The 25,804-nt window shown below is 35.8% G+C and overlaps 1 protein-coding gene across 10 annotated transcripts in view; it reads left to right on the top strand.

Moving 5' to 3' along the window:
- CSPP1 (centrosome and spindle pole associated protein 1) overlaps positions 1–25,804 on the top strand; it is a 171,673-nt gene that overhangs the window by 79,018 nt on the left and 66,851 nt on the right. For 9 of the 10 annotated variants that reach the window (XM_046013000.1, XM_046013031.1, XM_046013022.1 and 6 more), the window contains 5 exons: positions 10,894–10,987; positions 12,486–12,543; positions 14,249–14,457; positions 16,284–16,405; positions 16,760–16,838. The exons of the other annotated variant lie outside the window; for it this stretch is intronic. In XM_046013000.1, coding sequence (XP_045868956.1) covers positions 10,894–10,987; positions 12,486–12,543; positions 14,249–14,457; positions 16,284–16,405; positions 16,760–16,838 — 562 coding nt within the window. The remainder of the gene's footprint in view (positions 1–10,893; positions 10,988–12,485; positions 12,544–14,248; positions 14,458–16,283; positions 16,406–16,759; positions 16,839–25,804) is intronic. 10 annotated transcript variants of the gene reach the window in all.

Below are 25,804 nucleotides of genomic sequence, written 5' to 3'. Positions count from 1 at the left end.
CCATGCATTGATTTTATATCCTGACACTTTACTGAATTCCTATATGAGTTCTAGCAGTTTTGGAGTGGGGTCTTCTATTTTCTACATAAAGTATCATCATCTGCAAAGAGTGAGAGTTTGACTTCTTCTTTGCCAATTTGGATGCCTTTAATTTCTTTTTCTTGTCCTATTGTCCTATAGAAGTCCTAGGACTTCTAGTCTATGTTGAATAGCAGTGGTGATAGTGGACAGCTCTGCCATGTTCCTGACGTTAGGGGAAAAGCTCTCAGTTCTTCCCCATTGAGAATGATATCTGCTGGGGGTGTTTCATAGATTACTTTTATGGTATTGAGGTATGTACACTCTGTCCTTACACTGTGAAGAGTTTTGATCAGGAAAGGATGCTGTACTTTGTCAAATGTTTTTCAGCATCTATTGAGAGTATTATATGGTTCTTGTTCGTTCTTTTATTAGTGTTTTGTATCACATTAATTGATTTGTGGATGTTGAACTAACATTGTAGCCCAGGAATAAATCCCACTTGGTTGTGGTAAATGTACTATTGGATTCTATTGGCTAGGATTTTGGTGAGAATTTTTGCATCCATGTTCATCAGGGATATATTGGTTTGTAATTCTCCTTTTGATGGGGTCTTTGTCTGGTTTTGGGATCAAGGTAATGCTGCCCTCATAAAATGAGTTTGGAAGTTTTCTTTCCATTTCTCTTTTTCTGGAACAGTTTCAGGAGAATAGGTTTTAATTTTTCTTTAAATGTTTGGTAGAATTCCCCTGGGAAGCCATCTGGCCCTGGGCTAAAAGGGTAGCAAAGACCCCAGAAAAATATACGATAACCAAATCAGAAGGGACCTGAAACCGAGGGGAGAAAAAAGAGGGGAGAAAAAAAAATACGTATCTATATACATATACATATATATACACACCCACACACACACATACATACATATATGTACACATACACACACATATATAATTAGGCTGGTGAATAGAACAGAGCCACACACTTGATTTTGGGTGTATTTTGGTCTCTTAGAAAAAAATGCCTCCCACAGTGTTCAGGAAGAAAAACATATATACACACACACACACAAATAAGGGTAAACATGTTGTAGGGATGAAATATGACTAAAGATGAAAATTTAAAAAGATCTTAAAAAAGGAATTGATAAGGAGTTGGTTGAAAAAGGAAAGGAAAAAAAAAGGAAAGACTGATCAGGCTGGACACTAGAACAAAGCCATATGCTAGATTTAGGGTATATTTTGATCTGTTAGAAGAAGCTGTATCCAAAAATTTTAAATAAAGAAAAACTTATGTGTATACAACAAATAAGGTTAAACGCAAGGGAGGGATAGAATATGACTATAGCAGTGAAAATTAAAAATGATTTTTAAAAAGGTATTGGTAAGATAAAATAGATTAAAATAAGAAAGAAGAAAAGTTAAAAAAATAGAATAAGAATGAAATTTAACAAATTTAACTTTGAAAGACTGAAGAATCATGGGGAAAATAGCCATGAACTCTGTGTGCTGCATTCCCCTCACTCTGGAGTTCCTCAGTTCTCACGATTGGTGAACTTGGTCTTGGCTGGATGTTCTTTCTGATCTTCTGGGGAAGAGGCCTAGTGTAGTGATTCCCAAATGTCTTTGACAAGGCAGGATTCCACTGCCTTTGGGAGGGGCCTGGCTAAGTAATCTGCTTGGGTTTGCTCTCGGTAGCTTTTTTCCCCTGAATGCTTTCTGTTCAGCATGGCAGAAGAGAATGAAAGTGGCGGCCTCCTAATATCTGACCCAGAGGAGCTGAGAGCTTGGGTCCCAGCTGCCCAGTGCGCCCTCAGAGAAAAGCAGTCAGTCACCCCTGTCTCCCCAGTCTCTGGCTGTGCTTCATGCTCACCCAGCCTGTTACAGTGCATTTCTGTCTCTGGTATGAATCCCTGATTCTGCCACCTTGTGGATTCCCTCCTTGAAGAGCAGTGCCCCGACTCTGCCGGGGATCATTTTTTAAGGTAACCCCCAGCTGAGAGACCAGTCCTTGACTCCATCTCTGTAGCTGGCTTCCCTGCTCCAGTACCCGGGGGCTCTGCCACACACAGGCACCCCTGGTCTTTTTGTGACCCCAAGGGACACTATTCCAGTGAGGGCTCCCCCCAAACCCCCGCTTAGCCTCTGGAGCAATGTCCCTCAGTGGAGCAGACTTCTAAAAGTTCTGATTTTGTGCTCTACTGCTCTCTCTTTTTCTGGGAGCTGGCCCCTCCCTTCTGGGGTCTGACTTCCCTATCTTCCGTATATTACCTTGGATTCACTTCTCCGCATGTCCTACCTTCCAGAAAATGGTAGCCTTTCTGTTCATAGAATTGCTGCTATTCTTTTCTTCAATCTCCTGTTGAGTTTGTTGGTGTCCAGAATGGTTTGATAACTATCTAGCTGAATTCTTGGGACCCTACAAAATTTCGATCTCCTACTCCTCCACCATCTTGCTCCTCCCTCTCTAGATAGGGTCTTTGTGAGATATCAGTGTTGTCATTAAAACTATTTTCATTTATAATAGAAAACTCTTATCTAGTGCCTACTTTATGGTAGACTCTATATCTATATGCTAAATAGTTAATGTGTATTGTATAGCTCCTTGTATAATTTTAAAGTGAAATAACTTTAATGATGAGCTTTCCATAGAAGGTAAATGAAATATTAATTTCAGTAACTTCATTGTAGTGTGGATATTTCTGATATTCTGTTTTATATGCAATAGTTTTTTTTCTTCATTCTTCTTCTTTTTCTTCTTTAGCTAGTATAGAACTGCCTTAGATTTTAAGTTTAGTTTCCCTGAACTAAACCTTTTTATCCCTTTATAAACATCCTTTTCCTATGTTCTTTCCCAGTTGTTTGAGAAGATGTTTTGTTCAAACCATGATCATAAAACAGATTTTCTGTTTATTTTATCAGAAATGAAGGTTCCTGGTTAATATAAGAATGTTGATTTGCTACTTGTCATAATTTCAGAAACGGTGTGAAGAGAGGGCCTTACTTATTTCCTATATATAACATTAAAATAGAAAAGTAGTCTGTTTTCTGTGTAAAAACTATTAGAAAAAATAACCTGAAATTTGGTTTCAAGTGAAGATGTGAGGAAATTGGATAAAAGTTTAGATTCATTCAACCTGAAAGTAGTCAGTAAATTAAATCTGGGATTAGAGACATTTTATTGCATGATATTCTCAGATTTTTGTTTTCTTGAAATGGCTATTGTGAGAAAATAGGGCATAGCAACTCGAGTTTTATTCTTTTTTTTTTTTTCTTGAGATCTATTTATTTGAGAGTGAGAGAACACAATCAGATCCTGATGTGGGGCTTGATCCCAGGACCCCATAATCATGACCTGAGCCAAAATTAAGAGTCAGCTGCTCAACTGAGTCACCCAGGCACCCCTAGAGTTTTATTCTAATGTAGTGTCTTTAAGTGAGAATTTACCAGTGTAACCTATCAGTAGGTGAGAGTAAAGGTTTCATTCTTATGATGTATTTTGTTAAGCATGAAAAATTGGAAAAATGGCTTTCTTTGTTCAGAGCCCACTGACAAATAATTTTATCAATAAATGGATTACTCTGCCCTGAAATTTTAACATTGAATGGCATAAATTTATCATTACTGTAATCCTGAAATTCATGAATATTTGGTGAGACAATAGACTCTATGCTTAGGACAAACCATTTAAAAATCATTTAATCCAGTGATATATCTCATGAGGTTTTTTCCCCCCTCCAGCCTATATATGTATGGAACCATAGGGAACTCCAGAGGTAGCATAATGAGATTGTTATAAAGTTCTCATTTCGATTGAATTGAAATTTGTCTTCCTATAATTTTGCCCCAAGGATCTAATTTGGCGTCTTTTGCTTTATTTTAAAAATTGAAACAATGACTACTTAGAGCAAAAATAACAATATATTATGGGGTTTATAAAAGAATCATGGATTATTTAGAAGTATGCTTTTAAATTTTCAATTATTTGGGGATTTTCCTCCTGTCTTTTTATTATTGACTGCTTGTTTAATTCCCTTATGATCTGAAAAAAGTTGGTATAATTTCATTTATTTCAAATTTGAATTAAAAAATGTTTTTAATGGCTTAGAATATAGTTTATCTTGGTGAATTTTTAGTTTGTAGTTGAAAGAATGTGCATTATATGGTTGTTGAGTGTAGTGGTTTTTATATGTCAAGTAGATCAATTGGTTGATAGTGATGTTCATATCTTGTGCATATTTTACGATTTTCAACTCTTCTTCTACCACTTGTTTAGAAATGTTTTAAATTCTCTAACTACCTTGTTCTTAGTGTGGGGCCTGAAGTGCTGGAGGAATTTTCTTAGTGTGCCTGCACTTTAATTAGTTTTCAGCAGAACCTGCCTGACTCTGACAGAGTGATTGCTGTTGCCTTTTCTTTGGTGCAGGGGCGATTCTGTGCATCTGGTTCTCAGAAGTGAGTCTCTCTCAGTGTTCTTGATGCTTCCCAGAGTGGTAGCCAAACTCTTCCTTTATGTTTGTGGAGGGTCTTGGGTGAGAATTTCCTACCCTTCCCCCTAACAGTAATAGAACCTCACTTTATATAAGTGCAGAATGCTGGGTCCAGCAGGTTTTCCGCCGTTCAACCAGTAGAATATGGCTATTGCTTTGTATGAAAGAAGGATCAGGAAAGCATGCAGTGTTATTTGGCCTCAGAATGGTCTCTTTCCTGTGTCCCATGTTGTCCTGTCTCCAGTCTCTCTCAGAAACATCTGGTGGAGGTGGAGAAGTGAGTGCAGATTCCTCTTGTGTCTGGGTTTTCCAGAGAATCTATGTTTTTACTCTAGCCCACAGAAAGCCTTTAAGAATTCATTAACATTTCAGCTATTCCTGCCTCCTTTTAAGGCAGCTGCCTACTTCTCCATACTCTAGAAAATGTAAAAAATTTGTTGGATTATCCCATCTCTCTTTGAATTGGTTTTTATTATACACTTTGGAATTCACTTTACTTGGTTGCTTATAACCTCAGCTCTTTGATGGGCTTTTTAAAAGTTACAGTTTTACAGATGATCTGCTTTTTCCGCATTGAGGGTTTGAGCAGTGTTCTCTTGTAGATTTCTGCTAAGTAAAGTAGAAGCAGAACTCCCCATTTAAAAAAAAAATAACTTCTATTTCTTTCTCATTATGGTCCTATATATATATATATATAAATATATTAATGAATCGTTAAAAAAAAATATGGGTGGTACACCTGGGTGGCTCAGTTGGTTAAATTGCCAGCTCTTGCTTTTGGTTCAGGTCATGATCTCAGAGTGCTGGGATCAAGCCCTGAGTCAGGCTCCAAGCTCAGCTGGGGAGCCTGCTTGTGGGTTCTTTCTCTCCCTCGGCCCCTCCCCCTGCACGCATTCTCTCTCTCTCTTTCTCTCTCAAGTAAATAAATCTTTAGAAATACATATTTTTAAAGTTTTATTAAACCCAGTTGATTTTTATAAAATATATTTTATTTTATTTTTTTTATTTTTATTTTTTTTTTCATTTTATTTATTTTTTCAGTGTAACAGTATTCATTCTTTTTGCACAACACCCAGTGCTCCATGCAAAACGTGCCCTCCCCATTACCCACCACCTGTTCCCCCAACCTCCCACCCCTGACCCTTCAAAACCCTCAGGTTGTTTTTCAGAGTCCATAGTCTCTTATGGTTCGCCTCCCCTCCCCAATGTCCATAGCCCGCTCCCCCTCTCCCAATCCCACCTCCCCCCAGCAACCCCCAGTTTGTTTTGTGAGATTAAGAGTCATTTATGGTTTGTCTCCCTCCCAATCCCATCTTGTTTCATTTACTCTTCTCCTATCCCCCTACCCCCCCATGTTGCTTCTCCATGTCCTCATATCAGGGAGATCATATGATAGTTGTCTTTCTCCGATTGACTTATTTCACTAAGCATGATACGCTCTAGAAATCATGCCATTTGCGACGACGTGGATGGAACTAGAGCGTATCATGCTTAGTGAAATATATTTTATATTTTTATAGATTTTATTTATTTATTCAACAGAGAGAGACACAGTAAGAGAGGAGGGAACATAGCAGAGGAGTGGGAGAGGGAGATGCAGGTTTCCCACTTAGCAGGGAGCCCGCTGCGGGGCTTGAACCCAGAACTCTGGGATCGTGACCTGAGCCGAAGGCAGAGGCTTTAACCCACTGAGCCACCCAGGCGCCCCTTGAAGTCTTTTTTTAAAATTTTCTTCAGGACATTGTAAAGTAAGTAGCCTTCTTCATAGGGGCAGTTCGGTCCTATTACTATCAAATGACCTTTCTGGGGGCTCTTCCTTGAATAGGAGACCACTGAGAACTCCTATTCCTGGCTGAAGCTGGAATTTCTACTTTGAGGATGTCCAAGAATTTTTTAGTTTGTGTCCTTCATAGTTTTTTGTCCAGCCTATTGGAGTTTTATCCTGTGCATTTATAGACGGTGCATAGTAAAGTCTGAGGGTTCCCCTCCACAGACTTTTTTTTTTTTTTTTTTTTTAAGTAGGCTCCATGCCCAGGGTAGAGCTGAATGTGGGACTTGGACTCATAACCCTGAGATCAAGATTCAGATGCTTAACCGACTGAGCCACCTAGGTGCCCCTGAAGCTCTTTTGCTTCTTTTTGAAGCTTTGCCCTACACTTCCAGACATTTTATTTTTTATTTTATTTTTAAAGATATTATTTATTTGTTTGACAGAGACACAGTGAGAGAGAGAACACAAGCAGGGTGAGTGGGAGAGGGAGAAGCAGGCTTCCCACTGAGCAAGGAGCCCGAAGCGGGGCTCTATCCCAGGACCCTGGGATCATGACCTGAGCCTAAGGCAGAAGACGTTTAATGACTGAGCCATCCAGGCGCCCAACTTCCAGACATTTTAGCCTCCTGAATTTTTATCTTTATCTGATTTGCTTAGTTTTCTGGCTTTGTTTGGTTCTCCTTCCTGTACCCATGGTCTGGAAATTGTATTCAGGCAGAAGTGGCAGTGCTTAAAGGGCTCATCTCATTAATTTTCCTTCACTGTTATTACAGTCTTGTATTACCTGTTGTCTAGTGTCTGAAAAATACTTATTTAATATTTTGCCTAGTTTTATTATTTTCTTTTTATGATAGGAGGTTATATTCTGTGTTTATTACTCCATAATGATCAGAAGCAGAATGGATCAATCTACTTTGATGTAAAACATTATTAAGCTTGCTTGGTATAATCATCTTACTCCTATGGGAGCTTCACTAGGCTTAATCTAGGCTTCATCTAGGCTTAATGGGCACACTTAGATGCTCTATAGTCACTGATGATAGGGAGACTAATAATTAAGGTAGTAGAGATATTTCTGGTTGAGTTGCATTTTTGATATCCAGTGATTGTGTGGTGTTTCAGAAGATGCATATCTAGATTAGGAGTGTCATTATGATATGCAGTAATAACATTGATGAAAGAAATTGAGGAGGACACAAACAAACTGAAAGATATTCCATGCTCTTGAATTAAAAATTGGTATTTTTAAAAAAGATTTTATTTATATATATATTTTTAGATGGGGGTGGAGAGAGAGCAGGTGCAAGTATGCAGGCACACAGAGGGGCAGAGTTGAAGGAGAAGAGGAAAAGAATTTCAAGGAGACTCTGCTGAGTGTGGAGCCCCATGTGGGGCTTGATCCCACAACCCTGAGATCATGACCTCAGTTGAAACCAAGAGTTGGATACTCAGCTGACTGAACCACCCAGTCACCAGTAGAAGAATTAGTATTATTAAAACATCCATACTACCCACAGCAATCTACAGATTCACTACACTTCCAGCAAAATACCAATAGAATTTTTTACAAAACTAGAAAAAAAAATACTAAATTTGTATTGAATTACAAAAGACCCAGAAGTTTTGAGAAAAGAAAAAAAACAAACCCTGGAGGTATCACAATTCCAGATTTCAAGATAGTCCCACAAAGTTTTCAGTAATCAAAACAGTATGGCACTGGCATAAAAATGGACAGATCAGTTTCCCTCCCTCCCTTTCCTTCCTTCCTTCTTTCTTTCTTTCTTTTTCTTTCTTTCATCTCTTTAATAAATGGTGTTATGAAAACTGGACAGCTACATGTAGAAGAATGGAACTGGACAGCTTTCTTATACCATACACAAAGATAAACTCAAAATGGGTTAAAGACTTAAGTGTGAGACATGAAACCATAAAAATCCTAGAAGAGAACACAGACAGTAATATCTCCAACATTAGATGTAGCAATATCTTTCTAGAAATGTCTCCTGTAAGGGAAACAGAAGCAAAAATAAACTATTAGAACTACACCAAAATAAAAAGCTTTTGCACAGCAAAGGAAAATATCAACAAAGTGAAAAAGCAACCTACTGAATAGAAGATATTTGCAAATGATACATCCAGTAAGTGTTTAATATCCACAATATGTAAGGAACCTATACAACTCAACACCAAAAAAAAAAAAAAAAAAAAAAAGAAAAAAAATTGGTGCCTGGGTGAATCAGTTGTTAAGGGTCTGCCTTCAGCTCAGGTCATGATCCCAGGATCCTGGGATTGAGCCCCACATCAGGATCCCTGCTCAGCAGAAAGCCTGTTTCTCCCTCTCCCACTCCTCCTGCTTGTGTTCCCCCTCATGCTACCTCTCTCTGTGTCAAATGAGTAAATAAAATCTTTTAAAAAACTGATTAAAAATGATCAGAGCACTTGGCTAGATATTTTTTCTGAAGAAGACCTACAGATGACCAATAGACACTTGAAAAGATGCGCAATATCACTAGATGCCCAGTATCACTAATCATCAGAGAAATACAAATCAAAACCACAATGAGATATCATCTTCTTGATGATATCTTGTCAGAATGTCTAAAATGAAAAAAGAAAAGAAATAATATGTTGTTCAGGGTATAGAGAAAAAGGAACTCTCAAACACTGTTGGTGGGAATGTAAATTGGTACACTGGGGAAAACGGTATGGAGGTTCCTCAAGAAATTAAAAATAGAAATGCAGTATTGGGGCGCCTGGGTGGCTCAGAGGGTTAAGCCTCAGCCTTCAGCTCAGGTCATGATCTCAGGGTCCTGGGATCAAGCCCCGCATCTGGCTCTCTCTGCTCAGCAGGGAGCCTTCTCCCCGCCCTCTCTCTGCCTGCCTCTCTGCATACTTGTGATCTCTCTCTCTGTCAAATAAATAAATAAAATCTTAAAAAATAAAAAAGGCAGTATGATCCAGTAATTTCACTAGTGGGTATTTACCCCAAGAAAATGAAAACCCTAATTTAAAAAGATATACGTACCCCTATGTTTATTGCAATGTTATTTACAATAGCCAAGATATGGAAGCAACCTAAGTGTCCATCAGTTGACAAATGGATAATGAAGTGGTATATACAGACGGGATTATTACACAGCCACAAAAAGGATGAGATTGTGCCACTTGCAACAACTTGGATAGAGTGAGTTGTTGTTATGGTTAAGTGAGATTAGTCAGAGAAAGACAACTATCGTATGATTTCACTCATATGTGGGATCTAAAAAAAAACAAATGAATAAGCAAAAATGTGGAATCAAACCTAAAACATAGAGAACAAAGTGATGATTGCCAGAGGGGAGCAGGGTGGGAAGAAGAGCAAAATGGATGAAGGGAGTGGCAGATACAGACTTTCAGGTATGGAATAAATGTCTTGGGAATGAAAGACACAGTACAGGGAATGTAGTCAATGATATATTAAAACATTATATGGTTACAGATGATAGCTGTACTCCTGGTGAACATAGCATAATGTGAAGACTTGTTGAATCAGTGTTTACACCTGAAACTATTGTAACAATGTCAACTGTAGTCTAAAAAAATCACAATAATCACTAAATCATGAGTGGAGAGAGGGCGAATAGGGAGACTAATCAGGAGGTTATTGCTGCAATTCAGGTGAAATATAGACAGGTCCTATCCAGGGTTAAAGGTGGTGAGAATAGTAAGAGAATCCACACATGAAGTGAATAAAGAGATAATGAGAAAAGTTACATGAGGTTTAGAGGGTTGATGTTCTTGCTGTTACCAGAAAACAAAGAGGAGCAATTGCTTTTGAGATGTTCAGTTTGGACACACTTATCAAATTTAAAGGGTTTGTAGGAGTTATTAGTGATGATATCATCCCAATTATTAGAAAAATGGGGATGGGGATTATTATTCTTTTTTTTTCAGAGACAGACCAAGTATGCATGTTAGAGGTGGGGAGGGGCAGAGGGAGTGGGAGAGAGAATCCCAAGCAGGCTCTATGCTCAGTGTGGGGCCCCATGCAGGGTGGTAGCCCATGACCTTGAGGTCATGAACTGAGCTGAGATCAAGAGTCAGATGCTTAACTGACCGAGCCATGCAGGCTCCCCTAGAGTATTCTTTTTCTTTTTCTTTTTTTTTTAATAAGATTTTATATATTTATTTGACACAGAGAGAGAGAGAGATTACAAGTAGGCAGAGAAGCAGGCAGTGAGTGGGGGGAAGCAGGCAGTGAGTGGGGGGAAGCAGGCTCCCTGCTGAGCAGAGAGCCCAATGTGGGGCTTGATCCCAGGACCATGAGATCATGACCTGAGCCAAAGGCATGACCTACTGAGCCACCCAGGTACCCTGAGTATTCTTTTATTTAAGGTTTTCGACTGAGGGTAGAGGTTTGGGAAAGCGTAATGTGTTTTGTGATTGACATATAAAAGATACTCAGAAATCATGAAATTAATTGAAGAGGTAATATACAATTTTGCCTTTTATATTTTCTGCATGTGCAGTAATTAATTACTCTTTGATGTAATTAAAAATGGAGGCTTTTTAAAATTCAGGTTTCTAGTTGAAGATGTTGCTTAAGAGTTAAAATCTTTTTTTTCTTACCACTTTCTAGGAGGTGAAGATAGAGAACTTATTCAGAAAAGGAAAGAGAAATACAGACTAGAACTGTTGGAACAAATGGCTGAACAACAGAAGAACAAGAGACGGTAATGAAAGGTTTGCATTTAAAAAAGATGTTTGAACTTAAAATGCATTTATGTAGGGTATGTGGGTGGCTTAGTCATTTGGGAATCTGACTCTTGATTTCCCCTCTGGTCCTGATCTTGGGTCATGTGTCAGCCCTGCAGAGGCCATTTGAGGTTCTTCTCTCTCCCTCCCCCTGCTCACATGTACTCTTTCTCCCCCTCTCTAAAATAAATAAATAAAGAAAATCTTTGAAAAATGATTTGAAAAATCATTGGAAAAATGCTTATGTGTAAAATGATATGGTGATGACAATTATATAGTAAAATATGGGGATATTTTTCCCAAGATGATTATGTGTTTGTAAGTCACTTCTATTTCAGCCTCTACATTCTATATCAGCTAACGTAATAAAACAAATACTATATGAGTGTTCATTTATGGTGCCATAAAGGTAACAGATGAGACTATTTGTATATTCTATAACAGGCCTTTTTTTTTTTTTTAAAGATTTTATTTATTTATTTGACAGAGAGAGATCATAAGTAGGCAGAGAGGCAGGCAGAGAGTGAGAAGGAAGCAGGCTTCCTGCGAGCAGAGAGCCCGATGTGGGACTCGATCCCAGGACCCTGAGATCATGACCTGAGCCGAAGGCAGCGGCTTAAACCACTGAGCCACCCAGGCGCCCCTATAACAGGCCTCCCCTATAACAGGCCTTTTATATACCTTTGGTAATTTCTTCAGTTTTTTATTTAAAGTAGCACTTAATGTTATCTACATGCCTACAAGTATGAAATGGAAGTATTTTGTTTTATAACAATGTGAAATTATAAGCACACCCATAAATGCAATATAAAAAAATAATCATGATAAATCCAGATAGATTTACATTTATATACGACTCTCAGTGTTTGTAATCTTTCTTGTAGAAATAGTTGTGAAATAATAATTATAGTTTACAATTAGGAATAGATATCTTGTGTCCAGAGAATTTGAGGCCATATACTATTAACTTTTAGTTTTGCCTTTTTTCCTCTATGTTAGAAAAAACCCATTATCTATTGTTTTATCTTAGTCATTTCTAACATCTTTTTTTTTTTTTTTTTGGTAACATCTTTTTCTTAAAAACTCTGTTTAAATACTTTAAAAGTATGATATTAATTTTTAATTATTTACCCTTTAGTCAACAAAACATACACATTCCCTAAGCATTTTTGTCTCACAAAGTAAAGATTTTGTTTTACTTCTGTAATTCTGTGTGAATTACTGAGGCTTTGAAGTACTCCAGGCGCTAGTTTGACTTACAGTAAGTCAGTTTACATGTGAAATCTAGTTTACTTTGCACCAAATAAAAAATTTAGTTTTCAGAATTATTTAAGATTTTATTGTCATTTAAAGGAATTACTCGTACTTGAAGATGTTGCTGAATGGACTTTGTGTTTAAGTTTGTTATAGTAATGATTATGATTTTGATAGTGTTTGCTATAACTGTTTAATAGACAGAAATTTAATTTTGTTCAGAGAAAAAGATATGGGACTCAGTGTTGCAGCTTCTGGAGTACGAGACCCTGAGAAATCAGTAAGTGTTTCTGGCATTTTTTAATGTTTACTCTTTCATTTAAATAAGCCTTAGTGGTAATGACAGGTGGAGATAGAAGTTATTGGGCAAAATGTAATAGTAGACTAGTTTGAATAGTAATAAATTCAGTTCTCATAAAACCCAAGTCCTAACTCTTGTTTATTCCTCTAAGATAATTTTCCTTTTTCATATGTGCGTTTGTGTGTGTGTGTGTTTAAGTTTGTTTTAAATTAGTTCTTTCTGCTTTGTTCACAGGCACTCTCCAGGGGAAAGTTACTCAGTTTAATTTATAATAAATATTAATATTTTTCTCGAGTTTATCTTACCACTCTTGTTAGATTGAATAATTTCCAAAGAAACAGAAATCTTTGATTCTAGTGTTTAAGCATTTTAGTAATTTTTATTTACTCTTAAACTAGAGACATAATAATCTTGTTTTTACTTTAATTTTGCAATTCTCATCATTTAGTGGAATGAATTACATCATTGCGGTTAAGTAAGGAGGAGGTAATAATTTATTGCTCTTCTCAAAATATGCTTTTTCTGTAGTGGGATATGCTAAGGAAAGTTTTTATCTTTGATGACTAAGAAACTTTAATTTCATTAAAAAGTTCATTCTTAGAAAGAATAGAGCGACTTAAAATTATTCAACTTTAGGCAACTTTTAAGTATATCCTCTGAGTTATCCATTTAAGGAAGTTTAATATTGTGCTAATATTACTCTAATGTGCTTTTTGACTGCTCATAGAATAAAACTTTTAGATTAATCTGAGAAATCATTCCTGAGGAATTAAATATGGTGGGGAACAAAGGATAATTCCAAAGTTAAATATATTTTCCTCTATCAGTGAATACCTGTGAAATCGTTTTCACAATCAAAAACTTTCTTTTCTTGAACTTTTTAATGTAATATGGTAGTATGCTAAACATTTAATTTATGGATACATTATATATGGTTTATATTAGTATTTGATGGACATTCTTATTTATATTTGAATGAAGCAGCCTTTTGAGTGCCAAGTTGCTTTATGAGAATAAATAAGAACGTTAGATACAATAGTTAAACCATTACTTTGGGGTTTACTTTTGATGTCAAATTTTAGGAAAAGATACATAAATGATGTTCTAAAACAGGGGTTAGGTAATTGTAGCTTATGGCCAAATCTAGTTGCTTCCTATTTTTGTAAATAAAGTTCTATCACAGCACACCCTCACTTATTATTTAGATATTGTTTTGGGCTACTTTGGTGCTATGATTGAGTTGAGTAGTTCTGAGGAAACTGAACGCTTTGCAAAGCCTGATATATTTTCTATCTGGATCCTAACAGAAAACATTTGCTGACCATTCTAGAGAATACTTGATGTCAGAAATGGCAGTTGGATAGAGAAATAGCACAGTGTTATAGTATAATAGAGTTTTATATTTAGAATTAATATCTGGCTCTAGTTTTTGCTTGATTATTTATTAATGGTGAGGCCTTAGGTGATTTATATACTTTCAGGGAGCCTCATTCACCCCATTTATAAAATAAGGATTAGATCTTCAAAGTCTTTTATAGTTATAAAAATTCTTTTATTCTGTTACTAACTAAAGTGTCTGTTTACAATCTGGGATAGAGGGTCTTTTGAGGTTCCTTCTACCTTTAAATTTCTACCTTTAAATTTATGATTATATGTAACAAACAGATTTTTTTCTTTATTTTAGCCTGATAGACTAAAGCAGTTTAGTGTGGCACCAAGACGTTTTGAAGAGACGATACCACCTGAAAGACCCAGAGTAGCTTTCCAGACACCTCTCCCTCCTTTATCTGCCCCATCTGCCCCACCCATCCCATCAATTCACTCCATCCCGTCCCAGAATGAAGATTTGCTCAGTGGACCCAGCTGTACCCTTGGTGAAATGGTGCCTCCCAGGTGCTTGTTTAAAATGTTTTGTGTTTGGGAATTAGGTAAGGTATCATTATATTTCAGGTTTACAAGGATTTGCTGAAGCAGATAAAGTTGTCCTTCAGAGATTTTTGTATGATTAACAGCTTCTGTGAAAGAATTTCTCTTGAAATTTGTGTTGTTAGCCTTTTTTCTTATAAAAACAAGAGAAATCCTTAAAACATTCTTTTACTGTTTAAAGATGCTTTAATAGTTTTAGACTGTAACTAACTGCATTTAGTATTTAGTTTTAGGTTACATTTTGGAATATCTGTCATTAAAAACTTAACATACAAAAGCTATATATTTTCTTCAATTTTATAATTTCCACTTGGCAAACACTGATTACTTCTTTCAGTTTAAGCGGAAAAAAATTTCTCATGTTGTTCTTTTGTGTATATTATTTTATTTTAGCTTCTGTTTCCTTCAACTCTTTCTCTGCAATTACTTACAGGCTATGCAACTCAAATACCTGAAATAAAAAGTGTTGAGATTATAAAACCTATAACTTAGGTATTAGGGTAAGGATTTGATTTTTATAGATAAAAGGCATCATGCAATATGAGACTGTACATAAAGAAAATTTTCATGTGAACATTGGTATTTCTCTGGATGGCGCTTTTTTCCCTTAGTAAGATTTGAGCTTGTTTTTTTGCTTATTATTAATGTATTAATTATAGGAGTGTGTTTAATTAGGTGGTTTTCTTTGTTTTTTTTTTTTTTTAAAGATTTCATTTATTTATTTGATAGAGAGAGATCACAAGTAGATGGAGAGGCAGGCAGAGAGAGAGAGTGAGGGAAGCAGGCTCCCTGCCGAGCAGAGAGCCCAACGCGGGACTCGATCCCAGGACCCTGAGATCATGACCTGAGCCGAAGGCAGCGGCTTAACCCACTGAGCCACCCAGGCGCCCGGTGGTTTTCTTTTTTAACATTGATATTTTCTGTGCTGTATAATTTTGATCTCACCTAGTGTTTTGAGTCAGGAAGTCATTAGATGAAACAAACAAAACATATAATAAACACAGTACACACAGTGTTACAATTTGTTAGTAGTAAATAAAAGACTAAGTTCTACTGAAAGAACTTACAGCACAGAAAATATAGTCTTTTGGTGGAAATAGATGTTTCCTAATCAGCAATGAAGTGCAGAAATAGAGGTTTTTAAAAGTTTATGAAAGACAAAACATTATGTCCAGACATCACTGTTAAGTGGCTTCTCTTTCACATTATATATGACTTTCTTTGAAAGAACAATAAATTATTTTAGAATTAAAAAAATACATTCTTTCCCCTCAGTCAAATGGAACCGTTTATAATCCCATTTATCTCTTTGCCTTTTCTTCCTGCATTATTCTTCTCTTTGTGACTCCAGCAACATGGCAGAAGCATTGTCTTTTCTAGAAAGCCTTATTTTCCTCCTTTCCCCTATGTGATTTAAATGTCCCTGTTCCATATTTCTACAGCACTGTGTATCTGTATTGTTTAACTTACATGCTGGGCTATAATTGCCTGTTTATTTCTATATTACTTTGAGGGACAGGGACCATGTTTGTTCAATACAGGCATAGAGTGACTAATTAGAAATGAATTGTTATTCAAAGTTTTTGTCTTATGTAAGTGTTATAACTTAAATTCTGAGATGTTGTAGTATATTTTGCTTTTTGAATCCTAATTTTTGATAAGAGATTAAAGCAAGATGGTGGCTTTTCTAAAGCAGCAATTAGGTTTTCAATAAAATTGTGCAAAAGAATGTCTTGATTTTAAAAAATTGCAATGAAATATGAGAAAATTTTTCCAATTTTCTTTTGATGCAGGATTGCACCTCTGCCTCCTCCTCCCCTACTGCCACCTATAGCTGCTAACTATCGGACTCCTTATGATGATGCATACTATTTTTATGGGGCCAGGAATAATTTGGATCCCAGTCTTGCTTATTGTAAGTTATCTATAGGCTAAATATTTTTTCCTAGTGATTCAGTTAGGAAAATTTTTTTTTTTTTGTAAGCAAAAATAAATAAGTTGAAAACCACAGCTTTACTTAATTCAGATATTCATATTTATTGACTTAAAAATGCCCTATTTTAAACTCAGCTTTATTTCATGGTTACTTGTTTTTTATTCAACTTTAAGAAATGTCTATTTTGTGGTTTCTTGCAATGTTCTTTGCTGACTCCTGAGAAGGAAATATGAAATTTTTCCCTTAGGTAACATTCAGTGTTTGACTTTTTCTTTAGGAATAAAGTGTTAATAAATGGGTACTCTGAAATAAATGTGTTTGTTTTCTTTTAAGATGGTTCAGGAATGATGGGAGTACAGCCTACAGCTTATGTTAGTGCTCCTGTCACCCACCAGCCAGCACAGCCTATTATGTAAGTTATTAAAATAATAATTTGTCTTCCATAGAATCTGTTGTTTTTTCTTTCAGAACAAATCTAACTTAACTGTCAATTATTGCATAACCAGTATATTCAAAGTATTGCTTTTAGGTCAATGTTTCATAGAAAGTACTTTTAAAAAATTGAGAGAAACCTTATTTTCAACATTAGAAAAGTTATGCATATGTATTGAGAAATAAGAATAGAAAAATCATGGGGCACCTGGGTGGCTCAGTGGGTTAAATCCTCTGCTTTCGGCTCAGGTCATGATCCCAGGGTTCTGGGATCGAACCCCACATTGGGCTCGCTGCTCTGCAGGGAGCCTGCTTTCTCCTCTCTCTCTCTGCCTACTTGTGATCTCTGTCTGTCAAATAAATAAATAAAATCTTTAAAAAAAAAAAGAATAGAAAAAGCATATAAAAAATTGAAATCGCCTAAAACCCTATCCAGTGATAGGTGCATCTAACTGAGCATTCAGGAACTCTTATGATGTAGTCACAAAATCATATACACAACATACACCAAAATTATCTTATATTGTATATATTGTTCTGTAACCTTTTAAAATTAAAAATATATCATAAACATCTTTTCCATGTGTATTAAACTTTTTAATAAACTTAATAAAAACTTTTTTAAAATTAAACTTTTTATTAGAGATAATTATAGATTCCCATGATGTAATTATAAGAAATAATATAGAGACATCTTGTATTCCCTTTACCCAGTTCATAATGCTATGATCTTGCAGAATTGTGGTACAGTGACATAGCCCAAATATATGACATTGGATACATTCAAGATATAGAACATTACCATCATCACAAGATCCATTATCATGTCCTTTCAGCCATACCTAGTTCCTTCCTTCCCCTACTCCCTCCATAGGCACTAGGAACAACTAATCTGTTCTCCATTTCTTTAATACCATTTGAAAAATGCCATGTAAACATGGAATCATATATGTAACCTTTTGGAGTTGACTCTTTAAAATTAGCATAATTCCCTTGGGATTCATCCAGTTGTTGAATGTATAAATTATTTATTCTTATTGCTAAATAACATTTCATTGTATGTTTGTACCACAGTTTAAACATTTCATCGTTGAAGGACATTAAGTTAGTATGAATAAAGCTGCTGTAAATATTCGTGAACATAGCCTTTAGTTCTTTACGATAATTGGTCGAGTGTTATTGTTGGGTTATATTGTAGTTACAACTTTGTTTTATGAGAAACTGCCAAACTTTTCATAGAGACTGTACCATTTCATATTTGTATTGGCAGTGTATCCAGAATCTGGTTTCTTTACATCTTTATAAGCATTTGGTGTCAAGACTTTTGCTTATGCCACTTTGATAGGTGTGTAATGATACATCATTGGGGTTTTAATTTATGTTTCTCTGATAGTGATGATGCTTAACATATGTATTTATTTGCCATATATTTGATGAAATGTCTTTTGATATTTTTCACACATTTTATTTTACTTATTTATTTTACTTACTTATTTTGATGGGACCTGAATTCACAATCCTGAGATCAAGAGTTGCATGCTCTACTAACTGAGCCAGCCAGGCACCCCATTTTTTTACACATTTTAAATTGGAGTTTTTTTTTAAACTATTGAGTTTTTGAGGGTTCTTGATATATTCTATATTCTAGTTCTTTGTCAGATATCTGGCATGCACGTATTTTCTGTCAGTCTAAAATTTGTCTTTATCCTTTGAGTGGGGTGTTGCATAGAGCAAAACTTTTAAATTTTGATCAAGCCCAATTTATCAGTTTTTCCTTTTATGGATCGCATTTTCAGTGTCAAATCTAGTATTCTTTTTCTAGGCCTAGATCCCAAGGATTTTCTCTGTTTTGTTTTTTTTTCCCCTTTCCTTAAAAGTTCTATAGTTTTTCATTTATGTCTATGATCCATTTTGAGTTAATTTTTAGATAAGATGTGAGGCCTAGATTGAAGGTTTTTTTCTCCCCCCCATGGGTGTCTAGTGGTGCCCAGCATTATTTGTTAATAAGATTACTTTTCCTCTATTGGATTACTTTTGCATCTTTGTCAAAATCCACTGGACATATTGTTGTGATTTTGTTTCTGGGATTCTGTATTCTATTCCATTGATCTGTGTGTTTATCCTTGGGCCAGGAGCATTGATTATCGTAGTGCTGTAGTAAGTGTTGAAATTGGGGAAGTGTGAGTTCTCCAAATTTGTTTTTCTTTTCCAGGATTGCTTTGGCTGCTGCAGGTCCTTTGCATTTCAATGTGAATTTTAGGATTAGCTGGCCAATTTATGCAAAAAGTCAGTTGAGATTTTTGGTAGACATTATATGGAATCTGCAGACCTGCTTAGTATAACCTTAATTTTTTTTTAAATTTCTTTATTGTGGTAAAACACACATAACATAAAATTTACCATTTTGAGCATTTTAAGTGTGTAGTTCAATGGTATTAAGTACATTCATATTGTTGTGCAACCATCACCACCACCTGTTTCTAGAACTCTTTTCATCTTGTAAAACTGACTCTATACCTGTTAAACAACATCTCCTTATTTCCCCCTCCTTCTGCCCCTTTCTGTCTCTGTCATTTCAAATACTTTAGATGCCTCATAGAAGTCAAGTCATATGTAACTCGTCTCTTTGTGTCTGGCTTATTTTACTTATCATAATGTTTCAAGTTTAACCCATATTGTGGCATAAGTCAGAATTTCCTTCCTTTTTAAGGCTGAATAATACTTCCTCATTTGTAGATACCACATTTTGCTTATCCATTCATCCATCAATAGGCACTTGGGTTGCTTCTTCCATGTTTTGCTGTTGCAAATATGCAGCTGTGAACATGGGTGTACAAGTCTGTCTTCTACACTTCGCTTTTGGTTCTTTAAAGTATATACCCAGAAGTGGAATTGCTGGATCATATGGTAATTACCTATCAGGTAACCATCATACTGTGTTCCACTGCAACAGTACTATTTTTCATTCCCATCAACTGTACATGAGGGTTCCAGTTTCTCCACCTCCTCACCAACACTTGTTATTTTTGTTTTATTTGATAAGAGCCATCCTAATGGATATGAATTGTTATCTCATTGTGATTTTGATTTACATTGCCTTACAATTACTGTTGTTGACTGAAGTTTCATGTACTTATTGACCATTTGTCTGTCTGTCTGTGGAGAAATGTCTGTTCAAGTCGTAGTTCATTTTTTAATTGGGTGGTTTGGTTTTTTGGTTGATAAATCTTGAGTTCTCTTTTTTTGTGGATATTAATTCCTTATCAGATAAATGGTTTGCAAATATTTTCCCCCATTCTTTGTGTTGCCTTTTTACTTTGTTGATAGTACCTAGCAACACTATCAATGCACACAAAATTTTAATCTTCCTGAAGTTTTGTGTGCCTCTTTTTTTCTTTTTTTGGCTGTGTCTTTGGTGTCCCATCCAAGAAATTATTGTCAAAACCAAACTGTGAAGCTTTCTTTTTTTTAAGATTTTATTTATTTCTTTGACAGAGATCACAAGTAGGCAGAGAGGCAGGCAGAGACAGAGGGGAAGAAGCAGGCTCCCCACTGAGCAGAGAGCCTGATGTGGGGCTTGGACCCTGGGATCATGACCCGAGCCGAAGGCAGAGGCTTAACCCACTGAGCCACCCAGGTGCCCCCAAACTGTGAAGTTTTGCCCTATGTTTTATTCTAAGAGTTTTATAGTTTTTGGCCTTACATTGAGGATTTTGATCCATTTGGTATGAAGCGTTATTAAGGGCCCAGCTTCATCTTTCACATGTGACTATCATTTTCTTAGCATCATTTGTTGAAAAAACTGCACTTTTCCTGTTGTATGTTCATGGCACCCTTGCAAAAATTATTTTACTTTGCACGCATGCATTTAGTTCTGAGCTCTATTCATTTGTTATATATGTCTCTTTATATGCCAGTACCATGCTGTTTTGATTACTATAGCTTTGGGGTAAGTTTTAAAATCAGGAAGTATGAGTCCTGTAGCTTGTTCTTTTTCAAAAATTTTTCGGCTATTTGAGGTCCCTTGAGAAAATAAAATTAAGGGTGTCTCTTCTGCAAACAATATCATTGAATTTTAGATAAGGCTTGCATTAAATGTGTGCATCACTTTGGGTAGTATTGACATCTTAGCAGTATTAACTCTTCTAATCCATGAATGGGGTACATTTCCATTTATTGTCTTCTTTAATTTCTTTCAGCAATGTTTTACAGTTTTCAGTGTATGTACACTTTCACCACTGTTCTTTTTGATACTATTATATTGCATCAAATATTCTGTTCTCTTTAATGCTATTATAAGTGGAATTGTTTTTGTAATTTCCTTTTCAGATTATTCATTGTATATAGACATGCAATTGATTTTTGTGTTAACTTTGTACCATTGCTGAATTTGTTTTACTAACAGGTATTTTTATGTGTGTGGGATTTAGAGTTCTCTGTGTATAAGATCATGTGATCAATGAACAGAAATTTACTTCTTACATTCCAATTTGGATGCCTTTTACTTATTTTTCTATTTTAATTGCTCTGACTAGAACTTCCTATACTATGTTCAGTAAAAGTAGAGAAAATAGGTACTTTTGCCTTGTTTCTGAACTTCGAGGAAAACCTTTCTGTCTCTTAAATAAGGTATTTATTCTGTTGAGGTAGTTTCCTTATCAAGAAAGATTGTTGAATTTTATTATTCTTTTTCAGCATCAGTTGAGGTGATCATGTGCTTTTTTTCCCCTTCCATTCTGTTAATGTGGTATATAGTATTGATTGATTTTTATATATTAGCCATCCTTACATTCCATGAATAAATCCTTCCTTGACCATGGTGTTTAATTCTTTTAATAGGCTTTTAAATTTAGCTTGCTAGTATTTGTTGAAGATTTTTACATCAGTGGACACAAGCAATATTGGTCTGTAATTTTCTTTTAGCATCTTTGTCTGGTTTGGATATAAAGGTAAAGCTGGCTTCTCTGCATGTGTTAGGTTGTCTTCCCTCCTCTTCAAGGTTTTGGAAAAGTTTGAGAAGGATTGATGTTAGTTTTTCTTTTAAGTGTTTGGTAGACTTTACCATTGAATCCATCAGGTCTATGGCTTTACTTTGTCAGGAAGTTTTTGATTAATGATTCAAATTCCTTACTAGTTATAGGTCTTCCCAGACTTTCTATTTCCTTATGGTTTAGACTTATATTTTAACAATATTAAGTCTCCAATCCATGAATGTGGAATGTCTTTAAAATTATTTGGGGTTTTAAAATTTCTTTCAACAATGTTTTGTAACTTTTAGACTATTTAACTTCTGTTTAGTTTATTCCAAAGTATTTAATACTCTTTGGTGTTGTGAATGGAATTGTTCTCTTAATTTCATTTCCATATTATTCGTGGTAGTTTGTAGAAATACAATTGCATTTTGTGTGCTGATCTTGTATCCTGCAACTTTGCTGAACTCTTAACAGTTTTTAGTGGATTTCTTAGCATTTTCTGTATGCATGATTATGTCATCAGTAAATGAAGATAATTTTATTTCTTCCTTTCCTTCTTATACCTTTTATTTCTTTTTCATCATTAATTGTCTTGTTTAGAACCTTCAGTACAATGTTGAATAGATCTTATGAGAGTGGGTATCTTTATCTTATTTTGATCGTAAGTGGAAGGCATTTATAACCATTAAGTATGATGTTAGTTACAGGTTTTTTGTAATTGCTTTTATCAGTTTGATGAAGTTTCCTTTTATTTGTTGATTGTTTTGATCATAAATGGTATTTAGAATTTTAACATATTTCAACATATTTCTAAATTAGAAGTTGAAATTTGCCAGATGGTTTTTCTGCATTTTGTGAGATGCTTCAGAGGTTTTTGTTCTTTATTCTATTAATATGGTGTATTTTGTTAATTAGTTTCAGATATTAAATCAACCTTGAATTCATGTGATAAATCCCACTTGGTCATGAAGTACTATTCCTTATTATGTGTTGCTGGTTTATTCAGTTTGCTAATTTTTGGTTGAGGACTTTTGCCTCTATACTTACGAGTGATATTATTCTTTGGTTTTGTTTTCATGTCCAATTTTTTAAAAAAATTTTATTTATTTGAGAGAGAGTGGACCAGTGGGGGGAAGAGAGAAGAAGGAGGAAGAATCTCAAGCAGACTGAGCTGAGGGTGGAGTCCAGTGGGAGGCCCAGTCCCACAACTCTGAGATCACAACCCAAGCGGAAACCCAAGACTTGGATGCTTCACTGACTGAGCCACCCAGGTGCCCGTTCATGTCTGATTTTGGTATCAGGATGGTACTAGCCTAATAGAGTTAGTTGAGAGTGTTCCTCCATTTTCTGTTTGGGGTTTGTGAAAGATTGTTGTTAATTCTTTCATTGTGGTAGAATTTACCAGGAAATTAATTGGCTCTTATCTTTCCTTTGTTGGTAGTTTTTTTGTTTGCTTTTTTTGTTGTTTGTTTTGTTTTGTTTTTTTTACTAATTCAGTGTCTTTACCTGATGTCAGTTTATTTAAACTATTTTTGTGTCTGTTTTGGTAGTTTGTATCTTTCTATGAATTTACCTACGTCATCAAGATGATCTAATTTGTTGGGATAGTGTGTTCATAGTATTTCCTTACAGTCTTTCTAATTTTTATAAGGTCAGTAGTGATACTCTTTCTCTTTTTCCTGAATTCAGTAATTTTAGTCTTTTTTTTGGTCATTCTAGCTGAACTTATGTCAATTTTGTTGATCTTTTTAAAGAATTAACTGTTGATTTAGCTGATTTTCTCTCTTGTGCTTCTGATTTCCATTTCATTTATTTCTTCTCTGATCTTTTTGTTTCATTCATTTTGCTTACTTTGGTTTCAGTTTGCTTTTAGTATATGTGCTGCCGAAGCGAGCACTCAGTTTGCTTTTAAATTTTCTAGTTTTTGAAGGTGGGAGGTTAGGTTATTGATTTGGTGTCTTTTTTAGTGTATATAAATAAAAATTTTCCTCTGAGTACTGCTTTAGTTGCATCCCTGACATTTTAGCATGCGCACTCACCTCAAAGTATTTTCCAATTCCTTAAGAATGGTAGACATGGTATTGGCTATCTGGAAATCTACGAAAAGGAGAAAGGAGATTTCGAAGACTGGAACAAAGGGAAAAATCATGAAGGGAGACATCTTGAACCAGCATCCCAAGAAGAAAATGAAACCCTGACCAGTACCAAGCCCAAGAGAAAAAGGGTATCGCCCAAACTCAAGGTCCCCTGTAAGGGGAAGGGATTGATGGTCCCAAGACTGGAGGACCCAGAAGAGGTGTCCCTCCAATGGTTGATACACTGATTGTTGACTGAGCCCAGTACTGGGGCTTGATCCTACCATGGGGAGTCAGCCAACACTTAGTAATAATTCCTAATGCTCAAGATCTCACAGAGCCCTCTTGAAAGTGAAAATTTTGATTCACTTAATATTGGTTGACAAGGAGATCTGGTTGAGATAGATCATGGTAAGCAGTGTCCAGTCCTCATATATAGGGCCACCAAAATGTTAAGGTGGCCTGGTGATGTGGGTGACAAAGAATTGCACAAATAGTAGAGCCATAAGCAGGACAGAATTTATTCACTTTCCCAGGGGGAGAAGAGGGACCAGACATCAAGTGAGATGTTGGCCCCAAGTTTCTGTCAGGCTGAGCCCTTTAAGGGTTTTGAAGATGTGAAAGGTTTGTCCCTATGTCCAATTTCTCCTTTGATTTCCTCATTGATCTCTTGGTTACTTTAGAGTGTGTTGTTTAATTTCCACAAAATTGGGATACCTGGGTGGCTCAGTTGTTAAGCGTCTGCCTTCGGCTTGGGTCATGATCCCAGGGTCCTGGGATCGAGCCCCACATCAGGCTTCCTGCTCCATAGGAAGCCCGCTTCTCCTCCTCCCACTTCCTCTGCTTGTGTTCCTGCTCTCACTATCTCTCTGTCAAATAAATAAATAAAATCTAAAAAAAAAAAATTGTGAATTTCTCAAATTTTCTTTTCTTACTCACTTGTGGTATAATTCTGTTGCAGTTGGAGAACATACTTTGTATGACTTCAGTCCTTTTAAATTTAGTGAGGCTTGTTTTATAACCTACATATGGTCTGTGCTGGAGAATTCTGTATACACTTGAGAAGAGTATTGTCCTGTTGAGTGGATCATTCCATCAGTGTGTCTTAGATTTAGTTGGCTTATAGTATTATTTTCTGTATTTCCTTGTTGATCTTCTATGTTCAGTTGTCCTATCTATTATTAGAAGTGAAGTATTGAAGTCTCTCTTTTTTTTTTTTAAAGATTTTATTTATTTATTTGACAGAGAGAGAGAGACTGATCACAGGTAGGCAGGGAGGCAGACAGAGAGAGGAGGAAGCAGGCTGTCTGAGGAGCAAAGAGCCAGACGTGGGGCTCGATCCCAGGACCCTGGGATCATGACCCGAGCCAAAGGCAGAGGCTTTAACCCACTGAGCCACCCATGCGCCCCTGAAGTCTCTTTTTGATTTCTCTGTTTGTTCTCTTCTGTTTTTGCTTTTTACATGCTGAGTCTCTGTAGTTATGTACATGTATGTTTATTATGTCTTAATGTTAAGTTGACCCTTTATCAGTATAAGAGATTCTTTTTTGTGTCTACTAACGGCTTTTGACCTAAAGTATATTTTTCTGTTATAAATTTGCTACTCTTGTTCTTTTTTTTTTTTTTAAGCTTTCATGCTATATAATTGTCCATGTCTTACCCTCAATTTATTTGTGTATTTGAATCTAAAATCTGTCTATGCAGACTCCATACTTTTGCATCCTGGTTGTTTCCCTCTATCTCCACCATCCCCCGCCCCATCCCCTGGCCCACATATTTCTGCTAGCTTCTGCCTAAATTTATGTATAGTGCAATTCTTATTAAGATAGGATTTTTGTCAGCTATTTTGCTTTTTTAAAAAAACAACTCTTTTTTGTTTTTCTTTTCCTCTATTAATG

This window comes from Meles meles, chromosome 1, assembly GCF_922984935.1.
Source record: "Meles meles chromosome 1, mMelMel3.1 paternal haplotype, whole genome shotgun sequence".
In the NCBI taxonomy this organism is placed as follows: Eukaryota; Metazoa; Chordata; class Mammalia; order Carnivora; family Mustelidae; genus Meles; species Meles meles.
Note: the sequence above shows the minus strand (reverse complement) of the source record. Positions and strands in the feature narration are given on the sequence as shown.